Source organism: Sciurus vulgaris, assembly GCF_902686455.1.
Source record: "Sciurus vulgaris genome assembly, chromosome: 1".
Classification (NCBI taxonomy): Eukaryota; Metazoa; Chordata; class Mammalia; order Rodentia; family Sciuridae; genus Sciurus; species Sciurus vulgaris.
The window spans coordinates 155111207-155139194 of NC_136461.1; the positions used below are offsets into that span (position 1 = coordinate 155111207).

General features: G+C 35.5%; 1 protein-coding gene and 2 long non-coding RNA genes across 8 annotated transcripts in view; 2 read left to right on the forward strand and 1 right to left on the reverse strand.

Annotated features, from left to right (window-relative positions):
* Positions 1-12370, forward strand: part of LOC306647306 — a 31821-nt gene extending 19451 nt beyond the window's left edge. Inside the window, exon 2 of the long non-coding RNA XR_013760082.1 lies at positions 12194-12370. This is a non-coding gene — a long non-coding RNA (uncharacterized lncRNA). The remainder of the gene's footprint in view (positions 1-12193) is intronic.
* IL7 (interleukin 7) overlaps positions 1-15868 on the reverse strand; it is an 81142-nt gene extending 65274 nt beyond the window's left edge. For all 3 annotated transcript variants that reach the window (XR_013759942.1, XM_079115365.1, XM_079115364.1), the window contains exons 1-2: positions 15730-15868; positions 10378-10511 (exon numbers count right to left, since the gene is read on the reverse strand). Coding sequence is in view for 2 of the 3 variants with exons in the window: in XM_079115365.1 (XP_078971491.1) it covers positions 10378-10511; positions 15730-15739 (144 nt within the window). In the remaining variant the exon portion in view is untranslated. The remainder of the gene's footprint in view (positions 1-10377; positions 10512-15729) is intronic.
* Positions 14163-27988, forward strand: part of LOC306647171 — a 31151-nt gene continuing 17325 nt past the window's right edge. For 2 of the 4 annotated variants that reach the window (XR_013760046.1, XR_013760047.1), the window contains exon 1: positions 14163-15469. This is a non-coding gene — a long non-coding RNA (uncharacterized lncRNA). Of the gene's footprint in view, positions 15470-15748; positions 16544-21938; positions 21976-27988 lie in introns of all 4 variants that reach the window. The other 2 variants (XR_013760045.1, XR_013760044.1) reach the window with 2 other exon arrangements.

Below are 27988 nucleotides of genomic sequence, written 5' to 3' on the forward strand. Positions count from 1 at the left end.
TCCAACAATATGTTGCCTACAAGAGACTCACCTCATAGAAAAAGATACCCATAGACTAGAGGTGAAAGGATGGGGAAAAACATACCATGCGCATGGACTCAGCAAAAAAGCTGAAGTATCCATCCTCATTTCAGATAATGTGGACTTCAAGCCAAAGTTAGTCAGAAGGGATAAAGAAGGTCATTTCATACTGCTTAAGGGAAGCATAAATCAGCAAGACATAAGAGTCATAAATATCTATGCCCCGAACATTGGCTCATCCATGAATGTCAAACAAATCCTTCTCAATTTCAGAAACCAAATAGACCATAACACAATAATACTAGGTGATTTTAACACGCCTCTCTCACCACTGGACAGATCTTCCAGACAAAAATTGAACAAAGAAACCATAGATCTCAATAACACAATCAATAATTTAGACTTAATGGACATTTAAAGAATATACCATCCAACCAAGAGCGAATACACTTTCTTCTCAGCAGCACATGGATCCTTCTCTAAAATAGACCATATATTATGCCACAAAGCTAATGTTAGCAAATACAAGAAGATAGAGACACTAGCATGTATTCTATCAGATCATAATGGATTGAAGTTAGAAATAAATGAAAGAGTAAAACACAGAAACTATTCCAACATCTGGAGATTAAACAATATGCTATTATATGATGAATGGATAACAGAAGATATTAGGAAGGAAATTAAAAAATTCTTAGAGGTAAATGAGAACAAAGAAACATCATATCAAAATCTCTGGGACACTATGAAAGCAGTACTTAGAGGGAAATTTATTTCATGGAGCCCATTTAATAAAAGAAGTAAAAATCAACAAATAAACGACCTAACACTACAGCTCAAAGCCTTAGAAAAAGAAGAACAGACCAGCACCAAAAGTAGTAGAAGACAGGAAATAGTTAAACTCAGAGTTGAAATCAATGAAATTGAAACAAAAGAAACAATACAAAAAATTGACAAAATAAATAGTTGGTTCTTCGAAAAAATAAACAAAATTGATAAACCTTTAGCCACACTAACAAAGAGAAGACGAGAGAAAACCCAAATCACTAAAATTCGGAATGAACAAGGAAATATCACAACAGACAGGATTGAAATACAAAACATAATTAGAAGCTATTTTGAAAATTTATACTCCAAAGAAATAGAAAATTTTGAAGGCATCAACAGGTTTCTAGAGACATATGAATTGCCTAAACTGAATGAGGAGGACATACACAATTTAAATAGACCAATTTCAAGTACTGAAATAGAAGAAGTCATCAAAAGCCTACCAACAAAGAAAAGTCCGGGACCAGATGGGTTCTCAGCCGAGTTCTACAAAACCTTTAAAGAAGAGCTCATTCCAATACTTCTCAAAGTATTCCATAAAATAGAAGAGGAGGGAACCCTCCCAAACTCATTCTATGAAGCCAGTATCACCCTGATACCTAAACCAGACAGAGACTCATCAAGGAAAGAAAATTTCAGACCAATATCCTTAATGAACATTGACGTAATAATTCTCAACAAAATTTTAGCAAATCGCATACAAAAACATATTAAAACGATAGTGCACCATGATCAAGTGGGTTTCATCCCAGGGATGCAAGGTTGGTTCAACATCAGGAAATCAATAAATGTCATTCACCATATCAATAGACTTAAAGTCAAGAATCACATGATTATTTCAATAGATGCAGAAAAAGCATTTGATAAAATACAGCACCCCTTCATGCTCAAAACACTAGAAAAAATAGGGATAGTGGGAACATTCCTTAACATTGTAAAGGCCATTTATGCTAAGCCCGTGGCTAATATCATTCTAAATGGTGAAAAACTGAAAGCATTCCCCCTAGAAACTGGAACAAGGCAGGGATGCCCTCTTTCACCACTTCTATTCAACATCGTTCTTGAGACTCTAGCCAGAGCAATTAGACAAACCAAAGAAATTAAAGGGATACGAATTGGAAAAGAAGAACTCAAACTATCCCTGTTCACTGATGACATGATTATATATTTAGAGGAACCTGGAAATTCCACCAGAAAACTTTTAGAACTCATAAGTGAATTCAGTGAAGTAGCAGGTTACAAGATCAATGCTCATAAATCCTACGCATTTTTATACATAAGTGATGAATCTTCAGAAAGAGCAATTAGGAAAACTACCCCATTCACAATAGCCTCGAAAATAATAATATACTTGGGAATCAATCTCACAAAAGAGGTGAAAGACCTCTACAATGAGAACTACAGAACACTAAAGAAAGAAATCAAAGAACACCTTAGAAGATGTAAAGATCTTCCATGTTCTTGGATAGGAAGAATTAATATTGTGAAAATGGCCATACTACCTAAAGTGCTATACAAATTCAATGCAATTCCAATTAAAATCCCAATGATGTACCTTACAGAAATAGAGCAAGCAATTATGAAATTCATCTGGAAGAATAAGAAACCGAGAATAGCTAAAGCAATCCTTAGCAGGAAGAATCAAATGGGGTATTGCAATACCAGATCTTCAACTCTACTACACAGCAACAGTAACAAAAACGACATGGTATTGGTATCAAAATAGAAAGGTAGATCAATGGTACAGAATAGAGGACATGGACACAAACCCAAATAAATACAACTTTCTCATACTAGACAAAGGTGCCAAAAATATGCAATGGAGAAAAGATAGCCTCTTCAACAAATGGTGCTGGGAGAATTGGAAATCCATATGCAACAGAATGAAACTAAACCCATATCTCTCACCATGCATGAAACTAAACTCAAAATGGATTAAGGACCTCGGAATCAGACCAGAGACCCTGCAGATTATAGAAGAAAAAGTAGGTCCAGATCTTCAACATGTCGCCTTAAGACCAGACTTCCTTAACAGGACTCCCATAGCACAAGAAATAAAAGCAAGAATCAATAACTGGGATAGATTCAAACTAAAAAGCTTTCTCTCAGCAAAGGAAACTATCAGCAATGCGAAGAAAGAGCCTACAGTGTGGGAGAATATCTTTGCCAATCATACTTCAGATAGAGCACTAATCTCCAGAATCTATAAAGAACTCAAAAATCTTTACTCCAAGAATACAAATAATCCAGTCGACAAATGGGCTAAGGAAATGAATAGACACTTCACAGAAGAAGATCTACAAGCAATCAACAAACATATGGAAAAATGTTCAACATCTCTAGTAATAAGAGAAATGCAAATCAAAACCACCCTAAGATTCCATCTCACCCCAATTAGAATGGCGATTATCAAGAATACATGCAACAACAGGTGTTGCCAAGGATGTGGGGAGAAAGGTACACTCATACATTGCTGGTGGGGCTGCAAGTTGGTGCAGCCACTCTGGAAAGCAGTGTGGAGATTCTTTAGAAAACTTGGAATGGAACCATCATTTGACCCAGCTATCCCACTCCTTGGCCTATACCCAAAGGACTTAAAATCAGCATACTACCGAGATACAGCCACATCAATGTTCATAGCTGCTCAATTCACAATAGCCAGACTGTGGAACCAACCTAGATGTCCTTCAATTGATGAGTGGATAAAGAAACTGTGGTATATATATACAATGGAATATTACTCAGCCATAAAGAATGATAAAATTATGGCATTTGCAGGCAGATGGATGAAATTGGAGAATATCATGCTAAGTGAGATAAGCCAATCTCAAAAAGCCAAAGGACGAATGATATCGCTAATAAGTGGATGATGATACATAATGGGGGGAGGGAAGGGTTAGTGTTAGGGTTAGAGTTAGGGTTAGGGAGGGGGGCAAGTATGGAGGAAGGAAGGACTGTATAGAGGGAAAAGAGGGGTGGGAGGGGTGGGGGGAAGGGAAAAAATAACAGAATGAATCAAACAACATTACTCTATGTAAATTTATGATTACACAAATGGTATGCCTTTACGCCATGTAGAAACAGAGAAACAACATGTATCCCATTTGTTTACAATAAAAAAATACATTAAAAAAAATAAACTAATGATCCTAAGGAAACTCAGTGCGATATGAGAATATAGAGACAATGCAATAAAGTGAGAAAAACCATTAATGATATGAATTAGAAATTTAATAGTAATAGAAATCATAACATAATCAGAAATCAGAGCTGAAAAACCTCAACAAATTAAATTAAATTAAAAATACAATTAAGAGCTTCCACATCAGGCCGAACTGAAGAATGCATTTCTAAACTTAAGGATACAGTAGTTTACACAGTTAAAAAAAAAAGATTAATAAAAATTGGAAAGAAACAAAAAATAAACAAAACAATTAAAAATTTTGAATGTATGTAGATTAAATTTAGCAATCAAAAGACATAAATAGAATGGATAAGAATAGCAAGACCCAACTATATGCTGCCTACAAGAAACCCACTTCAGTCGTATATACAGGGACTTATAGTGAAGGGCTATGTAAATAGCAACTAAATATGAGCAGGAGTAGCTATTATTATATCAGATAAAACAAACTTTATATAAAAAACTCTAAAAAGATTCAAAGAGAGTCATACAAGATGAAAGGTTCAAACCATTATAAACATATTTGCACCCAACATTGGATCACCCACATATATAAAACAAATATTATGAGATCTAAAGGGACAGGCAGATTTCAATACAAAAACAGTTGGAGAGTTCAACACCTATTTTCATCAATGAACAGATAATCCAGACAGAAAATCAACAAAGACACACAGGAGTTAAAACATACTATAGAGCAAATGGGTCTAACACTCATTTATAGAACATTTCATTCAATAGTACCAGACTATATATTCTTTTCACTAGCAAATGGGTTTTCATATGGGATAGCCCATATGTTTGGTCATAAGTCAAGTCTTAACAAATTTTTAAAAATTCAAATCATGTCATATATTTTCTCAGACCCCAATGGAATAAAATATAGAATTCAAAGACAAGAAGAACAATGAACAAATTATGTAGATACATGGAAATTTAACAACATTTCTAAATTATGAGTGAAGAATTTATTATTATAAGAAGGGAAAAATTCATAAAACAAATGAAAACAACATATCAAAAACTTGGGAATCTATCAAAAGCAGCATTTAGAGTTTATAGCAATGAATGCATACACTGAAATTCTTTTCAAATATTATACATATTTTAAATAACTAATAACACCCCTCAAAGTAAAAACAAAACAAACAACAAACAACAACAAATCAACTTACAGATTAGCAGGAGGAAAAAATAATAAAGATCAGAGAAGAAATAAATGACATCAGGACTAAAACACAACAACAAAGATCAAGGAAAATGATTTTTTTTTAAGATGATAAACCTTTAGCTAGACTATCTAAGAAAAATAGAGAATATCCAAGTCCATGATATCAAAGATGACAAAGGAAACATTACAATGGATACTATGGAAGCATAAAACATCATAAGAAAATGCTACGTGCAATTATATTTGTAACAAATTGGCAAACTTAAAGAAAGGGATAAATTCCTGGACACATATAACCTACCAAGACTGAATCAAGAGGAAATAGATAATCTCAACAGACCAATAATGAGTAATGAGATCAAAGCAGTAACTAAAATTCTCTGAACAACAAAGGCCAATTGCAATATGACTCAGCAATTCCACTCCTAGATACATCTCAAAAAATTTTTTATCAAAACTCGCATACCAACATTTGTAGTAGCATTATATAATATTATATAATAGCAAAGAAAAAGAAACAAATGTCCAGCAACTGATGAATGGATAAATATGGCACATCCATACAAGATCATTTTATTGAGCCATAGAGAAATGAATTATCAATACGTTATCCTATGAATGAACCTTAAAAACATTATGCTCAAAGAATTCCAGTGCAAAGGGCTCCATATTGTATGATTCCATTTCTATGAAGTGTCCAGAAAAGAGAAATCTGTAGACACAGAAAGCATACTAATGTTTGCCTGTGGCTAATAAGGAGGAATGATAAAGTACTACTAATGGGTACAGAATTTCTTTTTGGGTGATGAAGATATATTGGAATCAGATAGCAATGATGATTATACAACTTTTGAATATACTAAAAGTCACTGAATTATGATTTTTAAAAGAATAAATTTTATCTCAACACCAATAGTGCATTATGGTTATACATAATATTGGGATTCCTTTTGATACAATCATACAAGCATGAGATATAATTTGTTCCAATTCAGTCTCCTGTACTTTCTCTCCCCTCCTTCCTCCCTCATTCCTTTTCCTCTGTTCTACTGTTCTTCCTTCTATTTATTTATAGATTTCAAATTAGCACTTTATAGATAGGAATAAAAAAACTTTAAAAATAATCAATGTCACTAACACTGGAAGAAATATAAATTCAAATAAAGGTAAATTTTCTATTGCCTTGGCAGGTGGTTTTTAAATAAAAATATTAAGAGCTGACAAGAGTGATGATATCATATATTGATATAAGAATTACAAATCTATCCATTCTTTCCAGAAAATAATTTGGCAATATGTACCAAGAAACATAAAATGCTGATTCTATTTAATTTAGTCACTACAATTCTAGAAATCTGCACTCCATATTTGGCAGATCATATAGAATAAGGCACCTTTATCATTTATTATGAACTTTCTTTCCCTCTGCATTAAGTAGAAAGAATGAATCTCATCCTTACCCTGGGCTCTGTTGGGACTCCTAATTAGAGTTGGAATCATTTTCACATTTTTACTACTATAACTCTATTTCATGTTCACTTAAAGAAAATGTTAGCAAATCTATCTAGTTTTTTAATCTCATTTTATATAAATCTTTATTCTGTGTATATCATTATTAATATACATAGAAGTTACCCTGAGAATATTGTAGTATATAAATAAATGCTAAATTTGTATAGGAAGTGCAGGCTTAACAAGGTATACTTTCTAAATATGTTTGATACCCCACAACATGCACTCTCCCTTCAGCTCAAACTGATCTGTGTTGTACCACAGTTTATGGCTCTTCATTTCCAAGCTTTGCCCACAAAAAATCTGTTTGAAATAATTATGTGGTGGTTGCTCTTCTTCTCTTTAAAGCTACCATTTGCATTCTTTACCACCAAAACTTATGCAGTACCCAAATGTGAGCTTCTCAAAGAAGGATCTATTCCTGGTTTACCATTAAATGCACTCCCAAATCTACCACCACCTGAACAAGAGCGGTTTCTATGTGCACATATCAGGCCTCAAATAAAGATCTGAAGAATGATTAAACTACCACAGAGATTGCCATTGGGAAACAGGAGTGTGGTGTTGAGGTGCATGGGCTAAGATCCTGGCTCTGCTGCTTGGTGACCCTGGGTCTCAGATTCTTTCTTTGTGATGTGAGAGTAATAAGAATATTTTTCTCATAGGAGTATTGTAAGGAAATAGTTTGACATATGTAAGTCACTTAATCATTAGAAGAACACCATTAATATTAGTATTATTATGGTGTCCCTGAGACTTAAACCTGCTGATGTCTGTGAAGCACCTAGCAAATGCTGAGGAATTGAGTGACTACATATGTTCACAAAGAATTACCCTTCTTTCTGACTTTCTCCTCTCCTGGAATTTATCAACTCCTATTTTCCAGAAGTATACTTATGATTATCATGGCACTTTTCAGTTGGACTGATCAGTTGGGTACTCTTCCATGTCTTGTGAATCAATCTGGAGAAGAGTAGCCATGCTTTACTTTTTAAAAAATAATATCATTGCTGTTGTTGCTCTTGTTCTTGTTATGTGTGTTAATTAGATAATATGCTCTATGTTTCCAGAAAAAAAATGTGCCATGAATCCACTGGATAAACCTCTCCTTTTGAATGTCTGATGGCATCCCTATCTCACTCTTTGTGTGCGTGTGTGTGTGTGTGTCTACCTTTCCAGATTTTTACACACATAGTTATTTGTAAATGTTGTTGAAATAATGCTATTTGGTTCTTTGCCCAGCCAATAAAATTGAATGAGAAATGTTACTCTTAATCAAAATATTACTCAGAGCACTTAATGCAATATCAAAAATAGCATGAAATATAAATTGTACATTTACTATTTAGTGTTTATGTTTTTTTTTTTTCTTGTCAAGGGGGAAAGTCAGGGATCTTTGTGGTAGTGTTCAGCATTATCTTAATTTCCCCAAACTCAAATTCCAAGAGGTAGAACTCTCAATGTCCCAGGACATCATACCATTTCAACATAAATATGAGGAAGAAAGAGTGGAAGGAAGGAACAGATAAGATAATTTCTGCCATTTTATGAATATTTGAGATAGGATTTATCTTTGTCATGTACAGTTTTAACCATGAAAAGGACTGATTACATATTAAATCAATATCACATTGTATTGATATATTTCTTAAACCATAAAAGAAAATTAACTTTTGCAAATGGCATGATTTTCAATATAGGAAATCTCAAAGACCATTATTAACAAACTCCTGGGAGAATGTGAAATGGTGCAGCCACTTTGGAAGACACTTTGGCAGTTTTATACAAAGCTAAGCATAATTTTATAATTTGTTATGTTTTGGCTCTAGAATGCCCCTCAAAAGTTCATGTGTTAAAGACTTGGTCCCCAAAGCAGTAATGTTCAGAGGTGGGACTTTTGAAAAATGATTGCATCTGAGGCTCTAACACTCAGTTGATTAATCCATTTCACAAATTAATAATTTGAATGGACTACTGGGAGGAGGTGGAACCTGTAGGCAGGTGGGCCATGGTTGAAGGAAGTAGGTCACTGTGGGCATGCCCTTGGGGACTATATCTTGTTCCTGGCCCCCTTCTCTATCTCTCTTCTTTCTTCCACTCCCCTGCCTGACTCTCTCTCTCTTTTCTTCTTCTTCTTCTTCTCCTCCTCCTGCTCCTCCTCCTCCTTCTCCTCCTTCTTCTTCTTTTCTTGCTCCTTCCCTTCTTTTCTTCCTCTCTCTCTTGCTCTCTCACTCTCTCCTCTTCCTAGCTACCATGAGCAAAGCATCTTTCCTCTGCCACACCCTTCCACCATGATGTTCAGCCTTGCCTTAGGCCCAAGCCAATGAAGCCAGCTAGCTATGCACTGACTGAAACATCTGAAACCATGAGCCAAAAAAAAAAAATCTTTCCTCCTCTAAGTTGGTTGTTCTTGTCAGGTGTTTTGGTCACAGGGAGGAAAAACTGACTAACACACCATATGATTCAGCAATCAGACTCCTAGATATTTATCCAAATGAGTAGAACACGAATGTTCTCAACCAAACACTGCACATGGATGTTTATAGAAACCTTTATTTATAATTGCCAAAACTGGGAAGCAACCAGAATACATCCTTCCATCAGTGAGTAGATAAACCGTAGCCTATCCATTGAATGGAACATTATTCTACAATAAGAAAAAAAATGAGTTATCAAGCCACAAAAAGGCATGGAAGAACTTTTGATGCACATTTCCAAATAAAGGAATGCAGCCTAAACAGTCTACATGCTGCACGATTTCAACTACATAACGTTCTAGAAAGGGAAAAACTAGATACAGTAAATAAATCTGTGGTTGCCAGGAGTTCAGGGGGAGAAGGGGAAGGATGAGTCAGTGGAGCATAGGAAAGTTTTACAACAGTGAAACTACTTCTATGTCATACCATACTCATGGATACATGATATTATAGTCTACCAAACCCCATAGAGCTGTATAAAACAGTGAACCCTAACGTCAGTTATAAGCTTTCATTCAATGATGTATTAATAATAGTTCATCAATTTTAACTGATGTACTACTTTAATGCAAAATGCTAATAATAAGGAAAACTGTGTGGAACAAGTACATGGAAATTTTCTACTTTTTGTCCAAATAGTCTATAAATCCAAATATGCTCTACATATAAAATTGATTAATTAAAAATTATTTATAAAAATAAAAATTAACCTAAAGGATATTACATATGATTCATATGTACAAAATATATATGCATATATATGCATGTACACATATTCTGATAAAATAACTACACACCTTTGTATACCTTAACTTCTAGATGTTACACTCTGTTATTCATCCTCTCCTAATGTAATGTATCTATAGAGACTAACATGATAAAGGGGAGGTGGGGAAATGCAGGTGTAATAATGAATGCTTATAAGAAATTTGGTCATAAAGGGTAAAAGAATCAAAATGGTTAGTGAGGGTCTTAGGGTCTAGGAAATATTTATTTTTAAAGGACATAATGATATAATGATGAAACTATTAAAATATTTTGGTAGTAGTTCATTACATCTTATTTAGTAGTTATTTCACTTTTGTCCAAAAATATAGATGGATACTTGATTATAAAATGACATACCAAAAGTATATTTGATATTTTCCCAATGAGCAAAAATGTAAGAAAAAACAAGCACATACCAATTCATTGAAGCTGATCACTAGAATATTCTCATATTCTTTACCTTCTTTACCTTTAATATCACAATCAGATGAAGTTGCTGGTAACAGAGCAAGGATCAAAGGAGGAATTCCAAAGATATACCTAAAAGAAACTAAATTCAAGAGTAAATAAGAATGAGCTAAAGGTTATGTCATGTTACATTTGATCGTGATTTTACAATGGGATTGACCACTTATTTTTAATAATTTTAAATAGGTATCTCAGTTCCTGAATAGTGGGGGAAGAACTCTATAAACTGAAATTATATAACAACCAAAGTAGGATTACATTTTGGAATTTAGGTTTCATTCACTTTTTCAACATAGAAATTTCTGTTACTGAGTTCAGAACAGGTGTGATGAGATCAAAGACCACTTCCGGAAGACACTCTAGGGGTAATGATGGCTTAGTAAATGTGGATTGATGTTGAACATCCTTGTAAGAGAAGGTATCTGCAGGTAAAGAGGTACACTACCGTTTTAAGAAGCTACACATTATTGAACTCTTATGATGTATGGCATGTGACTGTTTATGTGAAAACCTCGACATGGTCCACTTGAAGGAATTATTCAGTCCTTCCTAGAGCAAACACTGTGGGAGGTTTATCTCCATGGCACTGCACTATGAGCCTATTCTTTCTTTTCAGTGATGGACCTTAAAGTTGTTTACCCTTCCCCAAATTCCTACAGTTACACTTGTATTTTGGGACTCCTTTTCCTATCTTTTCACTATTTTCTGTATCTGCGTACCCAGAGACCTACATTCTATTCAAACACATCATTACTCAGCTTCTTGCCATGTTAGAAAAACCCAACAAATAAATTCACACTCTGTGAACTCATTATGTCTGTCTGCTTTAGATAAGCCTTCCCAAATAGAAGCAACTATACAATAAAAGGAATGAAATTATTAATGGTATGATTTGGGGCAGTAAAAATACACTAAATAGAAATTCAGTGATGTCCAGAAATATTAAATTTGATGCACTTCTTCACCAGCCTGCCATGGTGTCTTGTTTGCATTGTTCTGTGAACTCTGAGTTATGTTGACAATAAACTTCTTGTGAGTTTCGCAAATGAACTTTAATTGTACTTGTTCAGTGCAAGGCATTTCCACATGTGTACCTTCCTTAATTAAGAGTACAATTGACATTCCTTCAGCCCAAAGAACTATTGTGGCAACTGCCTAAAAACTGCTAAGGATATCATAAAATTTCCAATAACTCTATTATATTATTTTTAGTCTTAAAAAATCAGTAACACTCCCTAATAAATTATGCTCTTAGTGACTGATATTTTTACAAATACAGAAAGTAGATTGGGAAACAGTTATGGGAACACACATAAATCATACTTCTCATCTTCGTATGACTGACATTTGACATAAAATGTAGGAGCGAGAGGCAAAATCTATTCATAGATCCAACACCAACTATCTATATGCATCCTAATCAAGAACACATTTAGGAGACAAATGATTATGATCCTACCTGCAAGTAATGTCTTTTTGTAATATACAAGTAGTAGATGTCAAATTTGGATGCTCATCTGAGTTTACTGTCTTATAATTTGATCAGAAATGGCCATAGTATTTTGATAACACATAATTACATTGGCCTTCTGCATTAAAACTGCTTCCATATAATATTATTCAGTTCCACCTTTTGTGTTTACTATCATTCCTTCCTTCCGAAAATCTTCAAACAGTAATTAATTGCTTATTAATTAATGACCTCATATTGAATATGTATGGTTTATTTAGAAACATACTTTTTATTTCTCTTTTCATTTTCAGGAGGAACAGACAACAAAGGAAAAATTATAAAGCATATAATTTGGAATGAACTTCAAGGAGAACATACTAAAATAATTAAATGCTAGAGTGAAAAGGAGATATGTTTACCATTATACATAAATGTTATTTCAAAGGTTCATATTTTATATCTTAAAAATGAGGCTGTTTTATTTTCTATGAGCATTGTCTCTTCACTCCAATTTTCAGTCATAGTTACTCCCCAAACTCACATCAACCTACTTCGTTGGACGGCATTTTGTTCAGTCTTTGGAGTGCTACAACTAAGTTCTAAATTCTAAAACAGAATTTGCTTTGCCTGTAAAGAGAGTCTTCTGTTGCCATAGTTGTTGCGAAAAAGCCAGCTCCACACACTAGGACAAACAAACCATGAGCCTTTGGAAATATAGAGACCTGGGACTTTTGTCCTGATATGCCTTTTGGGACTGACTGAATGGCTTCACCTACCTGATTTTAAAATGAAAACTTTACACTAAATGATCTCTTAAATATTTTTCAGCTCTTAAACCCCTTAATTCTAAATCTTACCTGACCTTCAAATAGAGAAACTCTTCAGATTTGAAATTGCTTTGGAGATAATTTCTGTAAACATGAGATCTGAGACCCACAACTCATTGATTCCCAGCTCTCTCATTAATAATCCAATTTATCCTACAACTGAAATCTTTTCTTCCATACTATATACTCAAGTAATATATGAAGATTGTCTGGCTTGAGGGGATTTTGGACATTATCACAATGGGCAAGGGACTCAGCTTTTATTTTATTTTGTTTGCCTCTGTTTCATACTACATAGGCCTCTCCCCTCCCCCTCCCCCTGAATCTTTCATTGGATTACAGAAAAGACAAACCCTAAGAAACAATGCAAGCAAATGTGGGCTTGTGGAATCGTCTTTAAATCTCCTGAAGGGACTGAAACTGGAGAATTTGTTTCCAGTAGGGAATTTGGTTAAACAGAATGATAGCGGTTTAAAAATTCTTGTTGGTTTTTAATTTAAGCCAAATAATACATTTGATTCTTAACTGCTCAAGTTATGGGGTCAAAGTGAAGATAAATAGTTTCCTACAGCCCTCCAAATCCAGGCTTTTATCATCAGTCTTTAAGACCAATAGTGTTGATTGAAAGCCTATTACACAGACTTCTTTTCGCTGGGAATATAATTCCCAAACATTTCATGAGACACTTAAAAATTATTTACATTTTACAGGTGTAGAATCTAGGGCCCATAGAACGTTTTTCCAAAATAGAATGTGCCTAGTAAGAGTCAAGATTCAAATCTGTTCTGTTCAGGTTAAGGAGTCTAGAAACTCAGCTTTTAGCTGCTGAGGCACCCCACTTCCTAAAAAAAGGCATACATATATTTAAGAGGAAGGCAGAAGAACCAATTTCCTTTTCTGCATAAACTTCACAAAGGTACTTTCTGGCCAAGCTCTGAAACTGTATCATATACCCTTATTTCTGAGAAAAAGACACTAAATATTTGCTTTTATTTGAGTAGGTAATGTGAGTGAGACTAGGAGAAAAAAAATCCCAGCACATGAATGTGAACACTCCTGTGAGTTGGTCCTACAAAATAACCTTTTCTATTTTTAAGATATTTAAACACTGATATGGTGCCATTTGTAATTTTCTAATCATTTTTGGTTCTCTACTTTTATTACTATTCCATTTTTTGTCCTCAAATATGAAGAAATCACCCAAACCAGATAGCATAGTTGAGGATCACATAGTGAGCCATCATCTACTTAGAAATTGAGCCATTTCCATGTTTTCTTTGCAATGCCCTTGGTTCCAATGCAGTCACATCTTTCTGGTTTTCCCCTGATTCTAACACTTGCAGTTCCTCTGATCTGAAGTAAAAAGGTAAGCAGACAAATGAAACTTGAGGTGTGTTTTCTTTCTTTTTTTTTTTTTTTTTGGTACTGGGGTTTGAACCCAGGAGTGCTTTACCGTTGACCTGTATCTCCAGTCCTTTTAAAGGTTTCTATTTTGAGACAGGATCTCCCTAAATTGCCCAGGCTGGCCTTGAACTTGTAGTCCTCCTGCTTCAGCCTCCTAAATGGCTAGGATTACAGGTGGGCGTCACCACATTGGGCTTATCTACTTCACCTCTCAAAAGAAACACAGGTAAACAGTATTCCTATTCCTATACAGTCTTGATGGTAGAAGTCCATCAGGAAATAAAGGTTCCTTACTAAAATATACACTCTGGGTTTCTTTTCTCTTTTTATGTCTCTACTTTAGATCAGAGGTAGTACAAGGATTAGAATTAGGAAAGAACCAGAAAGAGGTGATTGCAGGAGAAACCAAGGGCATTGCATAGAAAACACAGATATAGTTCCATTTCTAATTCTACACTTAAACTTCTGGAGGCCTTTAATGGTCTTGGATATTCTCTCATGCTCTCCCTCCCCACTTTATTTTCTTACTGAGCTGTTGCTCCCAGTTATGTCAATTCTAGGTTTTTAAATATCTATGAGGGGAAATGAATAGTCAGGGAAGTGCACAGACCATCAAAAGGAAGAGCAGAAGGCTGGCTCCCTATCTCGCAAGGTTTTCTAGCTTGAGGAAGTACTTACAGTAGAACATTCCAATTTCCCTAAGCAGATCCTCTCCCTTCACATCTCCTTCTCCTCTGTTTTCTTCCAACATTTTAAATTTATTTATGGTTAGCCCCTTACACTGATCACCAGGCTGTCAATAGGATCCAACCCACGTTAATTCTGTCCTTGTCCATTTTAAATCCTTATTACGCGGAAATAAAATACATCAGATATCTTCAGGGGTTTAGAATTTAGAAGCATGCCTATTTATTCCTGCTTCCATCAAGGATCGAGCATGTAAGACAAAGCAAAGTCTGGCTTTTCTCAATTCAAATCCTGGGACGTGGGTTCCCAGAAAACAGCGCAAGGTACAGCCCCACATGGAAACTCCCAGTCTTACTGAGGGGGAAAAACGGGGTTTTACAGAGACCAGTCCCTTGGGGCTTAAAAGCGCGTCCCCAGGGAGCTTCGCTTTCAGTTCTGTGAGAAGTTCGGGGCTGCAAGAGTCCAGCTACTCGTTGATCCCAGGCTGCCTCTGAGTAACTTGGCGCTGCCTGGAGCACGGGTATGGCTGGTTTGGCTCAGTGCTCGCCCAGGGCAACGCTAGTTAGGGACAGACTGTTACTGGAAGTCATTGACTACCTCTGAGATCTGGCTGCAAGTTGTCACCGCTGAGCGGCGTGGAGGTTGCAGCGTTCAGTCTCGGGACAGAAGGTAGGTGTCGGAACTGCTTTTCACAGCCTGCTAAGGACAGCAAACCCAGGTGCAAAAGACTATGGGCCACTGTACTCAGGAGCGGGTAGCGGCTAACCATGGGAGAGGCAGAGTTCTCCGCAGGTCCAAAGGGCAAGCCCGGCTATTCCCGGACGTGCCTGGGCGCTGGGGGGGCGGGGGAGGGGAGAATCGCAGCGCGTCCGGGAGTCCCCAGGCGCGCCTGGCGCGCGAACTTGTGCGCCCGGGAGTAGAGCGCTTACCATGGAACATTGTCTGCAGGAGGCGGGCGTAGTCATGATGACCACAACTGCAACAGGAGCACGCTCTCACCCATAATCACTCCCAGGACCATGGTCTTCCGCGGAGTTGACACAAGTCCGCGCTGAACAGGCCCGTCTCTGCAGCTGGTTTCTTTCACCCACGCCGCGCCTGTTGTTTCATCCATCCCAGGAGGGGCGGCACACATCACAGCCTGGCTCTGTGCTTTGCTTTTTCCATAACTTCCGTAGGATTAGCCGGCAGTGTACTTTCAGTTTCTTCTTTGGGCTTAGTCTGTAGGTTCAATCTTTAGGTTTATCCTCTGGACGCCTTTATCAACTCCTCTCTGCTGGGCACCCGTGGCTTGCCTTAGCGCTTCCCATGCACCTGGACCAGGACCAGAGGGAGGTGCAAACTTGCCAAGTACCGCAGGAGAAATCAGGTGGCCTTCTGATTCAGAGCGATTCAGGGTAAAAGACTTTTCAGATGACTTCTAACCGCCTTGGCAACTCTTGGGCGACCGAGAGCTAAAACCATTGGTTGCTAATATGTCCACGGAAACCACAAATGTGCTGGGCGAAAGCTGGGCAATTGCAAGAGGACGCCACCAAGGAGGCGTCGCCGCTTCTGCCGCGGATGTGACAGACGTTGCCAAGTCATCTTATAAAAAAAGGAAGTGAAGAATGATTAAGAGGGTCACGCCCTCTGCCCCTCCAACCTCTCTAATTAGTTTCTTTCTCTCTGTCTTCTGTGCATGCACCTGCTCAGGTGGGATCTTAAGGAAAAGTAATTCTGTGGCCCCACCTAATCTGGTAGGTAAGTGCTATTTTTAGAAAATCAAAGCCCAAATTAAGTAGAGAATGTGGAAAATTACTGTAAGGATGACTTCCACATGTGTATCCGACATGGATGGCTAATAAATCCAACTATCCATTTCGACTGTGTGTCACTGAGGAAATAATTTTTTCTAAGACCTGAATTACCTAAGCATTTCCTACTTTAGTTTTGTTTCTGATACTCTGCAGAAATCCTGCTTAGATGAAGGTGGGTAATGCAAACCAGTAACAACAGAGATAATAAATTATTGTTTATTTAGCATTTGCTCCGTGCCAATATTGTGCTAAGCATTTTACATATATTGTCCCATGCAAAACTTTCTATGAAGTAGAACATTCTCTTATTTGCACTTTACACATGCGAATCAGAGACTTCCTTAAGTAATATGCCAGAGTTTACTTAGCAGAATTAAGACAAAAAACTGCTATATTCTGGCTCCAAAGTCCATGCCTGGAATGCTTGTGCTAGAAGGAAGACCTTGCAAATAGTACAAATTATATAGAAATTGATGCTGGAAGGATGATGACATCATGTGGGTGTGACCCTGTCCCACAGTGGGGAACTCAGGAAAGGTTTCTGGAGTTGTGACTTCTAAATCAACATCTGAACAGTAATGAACTTGGAGTTGGTAAAGAGCATTCCAGATTCTATAATAGTGTAGCAAGGAAAAGAGACCAAGAGGAAGGAGAAGGAGATAAAGAAAACAATGAATTAGAGAGTGAGGAACGGTGACTCAAGCCTGAAATTTGGATCTTCTGATTCCTCTTGTAGTCTTTCTTCCCACATTGGCAAGTCCTATCAGTGCCACCTCCAAAATAAACCCTGCCAGGTGACTACAGAGGCTAAGGAATCTTCCAGCTTTCCCTCTCTCCCACAACCCCTTCATTCTTAGAGGAGCATGATATCTGGTTGCACTTCTCACCCTGTGGCCACTTCCCACTGTGTACCAGGTCCTTAAGGCCTTGTGTGATTTAGGTCCTACCACCCTCCCTGGTACCCATTTCGACCTCACTATGCTGCAATCATATTGGCCTTTTCTTCCCTATGCCCAGGCAAGCTTGCTTCCATTTAAAACAGTGTGTAGCCATGGTCGGCATTCAGTATTGCTAAGTGATAGCATGAGAGAGAAAGATGGCATGATGATTGCTCTGTACCAATATTGTGCTAAGCATTTTACATATATTGTCCCATGCAAAACTTCCGGTGAGATAGAACATTTTCTTATTTGCAATTCACAGAGGTGGGATCAGAGACTTCCTTAAGTAATATGCCAGAGTTTGCCTAGCAAAATTAGGACAAAAAAGAGAATGTATGTGAAGGCAGAAAGGAAATAGAAGAAAAGTGGAATATAAAAGGGAAACAAATGAGACCAGGAGACAGAATGGAATGGGAAAAGCCAACTATTCCCATTTTATTGGCACCTAAATGGGCAGTAGGTAGAAGGGAAAGATGAGGCTAGAGTGACTGTTGAAGATAAATTCTATAACTAAACATGCCTGGGTTGGTGATTAGTTATTTAAATCTCTAACGGAAGCATGGAGGCATGTAATGGCTCATGGCCTGCACTTTTTTCTCCCTCTTCTTCTGTTTTCTAACTTTTCAGGGACAGAGTAAAAGAGCTTCCATCAACAACTTGCACAGGAGGAAATCCGTCTTCCTTTTTGATGCAATCACCATAAAACCTGGCAGAATAAGGGTCTTTGCATACGCAAATTTTTGGGGAAAATTATTTTGAACTCCAGGAGAGATGTAAATTCATCACTGGACTCTGCCTTTTAAAGAGAATATTCTGAAAGCATTTGGACTTTTTATGATTATATTAATAGGTGCACCTTTTAACTACGTCAAATTATAGACAATTCTATAACAAAATTAGTATCATTGAAAAAAATTCCCAAAGTCTTAAATTAGCTATTTTTATTGATAAACTGAATATAATTTTTTTTTAATCTTACAGTTGGGCAAGGATAAAGGGTTTTATAAATTTTTAAATTGCTAATGATTTATGATTAAAGAAATGGAGCAGTTATTATGCTTACTCATAGGACCAATGAATTGTGCAGAAAAAACAAAAAAGAGACAAATATAAATTTTATGAATTATTATCAATAAATATTATAAGAGAAGATAATATTCTTATAATAGAAAAATATTGAAATGAAATTATATGTCAGCCTGAAGAGAAAATTGTTGTATGTTAGTAACCAGTGTTTCTTTTAATGTTCTACAATCTTCAGTCAAAATGGTCAATTATTTTTAACCTGAAAATATTTTCCTATTAACTGTACCATATTGTCCAACTTAATATGACTATTCTTTGTAGGCTGGAATCTGAATTCCATATAATATACTAAGCATGGATATTTTCGGAAGTTCCTGTGATTTAATTTTCCAAGCAAAATATTAAACTTGTTTCAAATACACACGTGTGTATACAGGCACACACACACAAAGACAATGTTAGGGGCATGGGATCTATGTAGTTCCATGGGGTACTATGTTTTGAAGGACCCATGTTTTGCTTACTGCTGTGCTGTCATTGTGTTGAAATTCTTAATTATTTTTGAACAAGGGGACTCTTATTTTCATTTTCCTCTGGGTCTCACAAATTCTGTAACTGGTCATGCACACTACAAATGTTGTTACACCTTATAAATAGCAATGCATGTCTTTAAGGTGGCTTCAGTCTGTGTAATTCCAAGAATGATAAATGTATGAAAAGGAAAGGATAATATGTTATTTTTTAAGATAATTTAAATTCATTTTGTAGTGAAATAAGGATCCAAAATTTAATTCACCTGTTCAATGGAAACAAAACAACTATTAGAGTGAATTACCTTTAAATCTAGATCTGCTCTGTTTGATTTCCATGTCTGAGTTGGGAGACAATGTTGAATTTTATCAAGTGACTACTGGGCATCTATTTACATGGTCATGTGTTTTTCTTGTTGCATTACTGAACAAACCGTACATTTAACATAATGCTAAATTTAAATTGCTAATATCGGGATTTTGCAATTGTACTCATAATCAGGGTAAGTTTGTTCTTTATATTCAACTTGGATTGGGCTAGTTTTGTCAGAGTTTGCTAGCTTCATAATAGGAATTGGAGTTTCATTGTTAAAGCTGCATCAAAACTTTCTATGAACTATTTGTCTCTGGAAGACTTACTACAGAGTTCAAAAATAAATCATACTTAGTTTTATGGAACAAAATTCAGCTACAGGATCAGACTGTCCGTTTTGAGCATTATAAGAGTCAAAATGAAAGGTGTATTCTTACGGCTTAATCAAAATGGCCATGTCAGAATGTCAGGAACTCTGTTGGAGGTGTATAGGTCAGCATATTGGTGATGGCCAGAGTCATGGAAATGAATGAAATTACTCAACTTGCATGTTAGAAAGAGAAAACTTATGCCTGGAGGAAACTTAAGATACAGCACCACAGGGTAGATGGGGAAAGAAGTGCCTCCTGGCAAGTAGTGACAGAAAAGTCAAAGTCAGGAGTCAGCACCTCAGAAGGCAAGGGAGGACAGAATTTCAAAATAGAGTAAGCAGTTAGTATTTCCAGAAGTCACAGAGAGGTTGAGCAAGATAGACGTTGACAAGTGTGTCCACTAAAATTGACAGAGCAGAGATTATCCATGGTCCTCATGATAACAGTTTGAGAAGAGCAGTGTAGATAGATTCATGGAGGATGAGGGAAGAAGGAAATAAACTGAGAGGGGACAACTTTTTAAAGATGTATAGTAATGACAAAAGGAATAGTATAATGGTTTGAAAGGTGAAAAAGGCATAATGGAAGCTTTTGTTATCAAGGAGTACTTGAGAATACTTATGAATTAATTCACAAAATTAGGTTCAGGCCAAGTGGGAAAGAATGAGGCAAAGAAACCAGAGATAGCTGACTTTCTTTTCTTATATTTTCTTCATTTCTATGTCCTTTTTAAAATTTTTGCCCTTAAACTTTATAATTTTAAAAAGAGTGCACTATCCGGTGTCTAATTTTATATTCTTTAAAATGATCCTTACGATAATCACTTGTATATTGTTGGAATAAGGATTGTTTTGTCTAAAAGAGAAATCTAATATTTCCCAGGTTGCTTATCTGAGTGAGCAGCAGTTACAGCTTATGCAGTTTGCATTATCCTACCCTTTTGTATGTCAATGGTGTGTTATAGGCGATCAAAACTTTCTTTTATATGCCAGATTTTAGAGGAGCTATGCTCTTAACCACTGCCTTTATAGGAAATTAGAGAATATTACACCTACAACAATTTTCTTCATGAATAGTATTTGAAATAAATGTCTTGCCTAAGACCTGCACAAATTCTCTTTATTTTATGCACTTACTATGTGAGGATATTGAGTTGTTCTCATGAGCTTTTACACAGCAGTGACTGTGTCTCACTCAACTTAAAATTCTCTGCAGTCAACAAAATGCCTTTCAAGTTACGGACTCTATCCAAGTATGACCTGTGGAAAACAGAGACATCACAGGCACAGGTCTTGACTTGCTTTTCTTATAGAGAATCAGTGTCTCAGCGATGTTGTGTTAACATCAAGGAATGTTACAATATCAACTACTGACTGACCTTGACATGTCAAAATTTAATATTTAATAGAGATTTAAACTATTTTTTCCATGTGGAAAGTCATCTTTTTAAAATCCCTTTATTGTTGGGTTAGAAAATTAGTGCAGCCTGCTTCCCCTTCCAGCAGGTTTGTTCCAGCATATTTGTTATTACCTCGGAGTCCTAGTACATCCATTAACTCATCTATATGACATGAATGATTAGATGTATTGCAGCAGTAATGAAATTAACAAACATCAACCTAAGTGGGATGTGGTGGTACATGCCTGTAATCCCAGCTATTCTGAAGGCTCAGACGGGAATATCACAAGTTTGATGCCAGACTAGGCAATTTAGGGAGATCCTACCTCAAATTAAAAATTACATTTTAAGAAGGGCTGGGGTGTAAATCAGTGGTAGAGTGCCTCTGGGTTCAATTGTCAGTACCATAAAAATAAATGATTAAATAAATAGATAAGTAACAATCTAGAATGATCTTGTACCTCCCTGAGTTCCTGGGATATTGGTCATATTGCTCTGTGCCAATTAACTAGCATCCCAAAAGACTGGAATTACCATTCACATGAGCACGAAAATTGTCATGAGACTAAAATACTAAGTCATTGAGTATAGTGTGTCAGACAATGATTTCTTCAAACAAGGGAGTAGAATGTCATATATATCTTGAGTAACATGTCCTATTAAATGTTGGCTGTATGCTTTGCTTTTCTTGTTCCTTTTACCATGTCAGCAATTCTCCCTAATTAACCCCAATTTTTTCTTCTCATTTCTCTTTATTAGATTTTTTTATGGCCAATTAGTGTTTTGATCTTCCTTGGTAAGTTATTACTCAAATTAGTTAAATATAAAATTTTCTATTTCCTATTTTTTGTTTTTTTTTTTTTCAAAATGATATCATATATCATTTTCATTCTCTGAGACCTTAAACTTTTATCTAGATTGGATAAGTAGGATCATTTTGATTCTAATTCTAAATTAACCCAGATTATAACTTTTTAATTCTAAATTAAATTCTATGAAATTAGGCCCATTTACCAAATACAAATATGTTTCTACATAGTCATCTAATGGATTTACATTTTTAAACTTTTCAGTATATATTTTTTTCTCTTTATTTTCATGCTCTTTTGGCTTAAAATGAGATGTACTCAGTATACAAAATGAAACAAAATATTATTGCATGTACTGTGCATTAATCATTCAAGAATGATCTAACAATTGGGACTAGAGGTGTTTTGTAGACATTCTTCAATAACAACCATATTTAAATTAGCAAATTTAAAATAAAATCCAAACTCAGCCAAACCAAATCAAAACAAAACATCAAAATTGAGAATTTCCAATAGTCATGAAGATCAGTATCCAAATGCAAAATTTAAAAAAAGCTTGCAAATTTCAAAGAAATCTCATAATATTGAATCTATAAAAGCACCAGGAAATATCAATTAAGCAGGTCACATTCATAGTTTTGTTATTGTTGCTTTAATCTTGGTAGGGACTAAGATCCTTGGTAGGGTCTTTTTACTTTAGCTTTCCTAAATCTTTCTAAGCCCTTGATCCCCTGAATAAACTCCTGTTTCATTGACTTGATTTTTATATTTTTCAGTGTGAGGCAAGTGCTATACCACTGAGCTACATCCCCAACTATTTTGACTTGAATTTGGTTTAATACAAATCTTTCCTTATTCTTTATGTAAAGTCTTTATTGACTATTAAATTGCAAAATGAGATAAGTTTTATGGCAAACCTGTTCTTGCAAGTAGACCTCTTTGGCAGATCCTTTGGCTAATTTCCATTGTGTAAGTACAGCTAAGTCCCTATAGCTTATCAGTAAGTGGAATTAACTGGAACTTTGCTTTTCCAAGACAATAAGTTCCGGCTCAAACAATATATACCCCCACCAAAAAAAACTAATATGTTAAAAGTATGATCCCCAATGCAGCAAGGGCAGAGGTCAGAGCTCTTATCAAAGCCTAAAAGCCCCACCTCTGAAACTTGCTACACTGGAAATCATGTTTTCAAGACATGAACTTTTCAGGGAACATTTCATATCCAAACCGTAGCAGTCATCTGTGTGAGATAGGGTCACTATATTGAAATTACATTGTGATTGTTTGAACAATTTTATCCCCATAGTGTGAAATCACTGAAGGCACGGGTGACTTTTTTTGTGTGATGTCTTTTGAACCTAGCACAGTGCTTCTCTTGCATCAGATGTTTGATGTATGTGTTTCAGGATGAATGAATGGCTTCTTGTACTATCACATGAGTCGTGTGACTAGGCTTTCTGTTTCCTAACAGCAGACACCTATCTTGGTGGCTTTATTCTTAAGCACTGTCTCCAGACATCAGGGACACTCAGTAAGGAAGTAACTGATATCATATTAGAGGGAGACACATTTATGATTCTGGTTTCATCAACTGATAAAGAAGATATAGATTAATTAGAATATCTCACTCTTCAGAAATTCAAGAAGTGAAATGACTCCATCTTTTAGATACATTCAGTCTAGTTGTATATTTAAAAAACAAACTTGGTGCAGTGGTTCATGCCTATAATCCCAGCAGCTCAGGAGGCCAAGGAAAGAGGATCTTGAGTTCAAAGCCAGTCTTAGCAATAGCAATGCACTAAGCAACTCAGTGAGACCCTATCTAAATAAAATACAAAATAGATCTGGGGATGTTGCTCAGTGATCGAGTGCCCCTGGGTTTATTCCCCAGTACCACAAACAAACAAACCCACTATTAGGATTATATCATGCATATCTGATATCAACAGTGGTTAAGTAGCATATAGGTCTATGCTTAAAGCATAGCTTTAAGTATACAGGACACTTCCTATCCTGAGATGTTTAATACCCACAAACCTCATATAATCTTGTCAGAATAACACTAAAGATGAGGCTTTATTTTTTTCTAAAATGGTCTCCAGAGGGATTTAATATTAGCCAAACGTGTGTTTGTGTTTGTGTTCTATAGTGAGAAATAGATATGCTAAAATAGGACCACAAAGAAGAAAATAATTTAGTTAAATATATATAGCTTCTTACACAAAACATTTATTTAAAACTTTCCCTTTAAATAGTACTATTGAATTGAAAATGTTTTCATTTTTATTGTAAGATCAGCTTTAATTGCTTTGTTTTCCTCCTATTATTTCCCAAGAACAAAAAGACATTTCAAATTTAGGAGAGTGATTCTAGATAGTATTCCAGAACTGCTTGGCTTTATTTGCACCATTTGGTTGATGGGAGTTATTTAGTAACAGCAATATTTCTGATGACTAATAATGGTTTCTAGGTGGCATTGTAAATAAAATTTGTAAGTGTGTCTTGGAGATGGAAGGTTATGTTGCATAAATTGAGTCCATAAAGCATATTTTATAAACTAGTGTAGATGTTAGTTTTTGTTAATTTTGAAGTTTGGGTTTTGGAATTATGAATTTAAAATACATTCTCTATAAATTGGATGAAAAATAATTTAATGATTTTCATACCATATAAGTAAATATTTGTGCTTATTTGTAATTCATCTATTTAAACTCCTCCATATTATTCAGTATATTTTGAATACTTTAAAGTGCCATGTCAATCATATTTCAAATTTCAGTAATGTTGATAGGGTAGAGTGGCCACAGGAAGAAACTGCTCTAAAACTAACAATTTATGTTGGGATAGGTACACATTGAACAGCACTATGAGTATTTGTATATTATGTATCTCCCTAATATAAGGTATTATGAATATTTTAACAAGTTGGAAGTTTTATTTTCTGATTTTTTTTTTCACTTCAACATTGCCTAGAGAGTCTATGCACCTACTTAATACTCATGCTAACTAACATTCCTCAAAATGTTCTTTGGAACTCTCTCTTATAGTCAGTTTCAGAGTCTCCAGCACATTGCATTTATAATAGTTGTGGTTTAATAATGTGTTTGAATTTTGAAAACAGTGAAGAACAATGTAGAAACAAAAAAAATGGATCTTGGAATTGGGAAAAAATTATGAATTAATTTGAGTAGGTTTCCAAATTCAAATGCCTCTGGAAGCCAGGTAGATAATACAAATCAAATGCCTTAAGCCTACTGGGGACTGCAGTGGCTGGAGAGCTCAGGCCTTGTCTAAAGGTCGCTAGAATGCAAGATCAGCATTGCCCAATTTTCCAGTCTAACAGGCTAGGCTCAAAATTGGCATATTTTACTGGACCTTCCCAATTGTTAAATGTTGGCTTAGTTCTTTAAATACTTGATTTATAATCTCTGCTTTACAATAATACCTTTTCATAGTGCTTATACTCTGCAGGTTTTACTTGAACTTTTCATAAATTGAAATGTCTGTGCATTGAGTGTTTTTCTCACTAGTTTATTTGTAGCATATGTTAAGAGTAAGAGCAGAGTACACAGATATCATATAGTCTCCCTCACATGAAATAGCATGTTCCCCCTACCTTATCCTCAAATTATTTTCTCTATAGCATTTATCAACATTTGATACAATGAATCTTTACTTATTCATTTATTGTCTTTTTCCTCACTGTAGTACAAACTCCAGAAGAATTTTTTTACTGGTGTTTCCTTAGTTCCTAGAACATTTATAGGCAAATAATAGAACCTTAAAAGTCCATTGAAAGAACGAATACTCCACAGATAACCAACCACAGGTGGGAAATAAAGAATTATTCATGCTGGAACTGACTCATCCTGATCTGTCAGAAGTAATTATATGAATCTATTCTCAGCTCTGCATGTAGAAGTGTTTCATTGGATGCTAAGGTCACCATAGTGTGATCAATTTCATGAAGGAGATTAGCAAATGATATAAATATTTTATCATTTATAGCATAACATTGGATGAAGGAGTTGTGAAATACTAGTCAAAGGAAGCACTTTCTAATATTTAAAGATTTCCAGTAATGGAATGGTCTGACAGGGAGTATTTAGTCCTGTGTGAAAGTTTCACTTTTTGAGACTACACACGGTAAAACTTATTCAGGTGGTGGAATTGCTGGGTCATAGGATATGTTGCTCCTTTAGAAATAATCTACTCCTTTTCCTGTGACTACTTTGAAGAATTTTCTGTCTTTAGTTTTTCTAAAGTTTTACTATGGTGTTGCTAAATGTGGATATCTTTTTATTTATCTTGCTTAAGATTTATAGATCTTCTTAAATCTTCTTAAATTTATAGATCTTCTTTAAATCTTAAATGATTCAAAATCTTTTAACAGTTCTAGAAAATCTTAGGCAATTATTTCTTTAGGTATTTTCTCTACCACATTCTTTAACTTCCGTTCCTGGATGTTATCCTCTCTTATTGTTCCTTCAAAGTCTCTTACTTGCACTGTATTTCTATTTGTTCTGGTATTTCACATTATTTAGTTTCTTCTAATCTTACTTCTGGTTTTATTTCTTTAATCATGTCTAATCAAGTAATAAATACTATAGACACTTTTTTCAAGGTTACATTTTTCTGTTTTTGATTTTTATTTGACTCTTTTATCAAATCTTCTGTTACTTTTAATAGATTATAGTATCCTGTTGAAATATTTAAACTTGGTTTTTAATTTTGTATTGAATAATATAGCATGTGTTCCATCACCTTAACTTTTATTTGTGATAAGTCTAGTGTATCAAGTGTCTGTGAATATTTTATTCTACTTTTGTTTCTGCTAGGTTTCACTCATGGGTTCTTGTTTGTTTGCATGCCTGGTAGTGGTTGCATGCTGAACATTGTTTTTGAAAACTTATTTGTAAAATTGATTAGAGTTCTAGAATGATGGGCATGTCTCTCCAGAGAGGAGATTATCCACTCTTTTTGTTTTAATACATGAGGAATTTCTTTGATTTTTATTTTCCTCACCTTCTACTGAATTTTAAATTGCAATTTATATTTTTAATTTCCAAGAGTCTTTATTCTTTGTTCATTCTTATATATAGGGACCTGCTCCTGTTTGGTGGCTATACTATTTTCTTTTATGTTGCGAAGATTTAAATATTCATTTAAAAGAGATTTAAATGTTCATTTTCTTCTTGGATTATCTTCCCTTATTTGAGTCTTTCTTCCCCTCCTTTTTTATTTAGTTCTCTATTTCTGTTGTTAAAAGCAGAGAAGATTCTTCCACTCTTTTTGAAGAGGGAGGTCAGTATAAGCCTGAGTAACCAGAGGCAGGTATAGAGGTCTAACCTTTTAATGCTCAGACTTCTCGTTAATCCCCTTAATTTCTGCCTCTCACCATTGTCCTGCTTCCTCTCTACTTCCTATTCCAAAGTTCACTACCTTGGGTTCTGGTTCTCCAGAAAATGAAATTTCAGACTCTTGGAAGGAGATGGGAAGATGAATGAAAAATCCACAGCCTATTTCTGTGTGAAGGCTGTGGACCTAGGTTCAAAAAAAGCTACAAAGACTGTGCCTGGATTTTAACCACACCCTTTACTCTCGCCTTCCACAGAACTTGAGAAAGGGCTCTCCGTTAAGGAGAACCTATTCTCTTATAATTTATATCACCTCTCCAGGCATGCTTCTTTTTACAGATTCCTTCACTCTACTATGTTCAGTTACCATGTCCCCAAATTTCAAAAATTTGTTGACATATCTCCTGTCATGTTACCTCCTGCTTTCAATATTTTTGTTGAATTTTGTAATTTTTTTGTCTGTAAATTTTGGGAAGTTTCTAGTCAGTCATAGCAGAAATGAGTGCCTGCTTCTATCTGTCATGCTTAAGAAAGCAGGTGAAATTATTGGTTTCTAAATGCCCAGAGTTCCCATACTTTGCCATGTTTTTTTGTGCAGCCACTTTATGTCTATTCTCAGATCCATATTTCCAATCCAATTTCA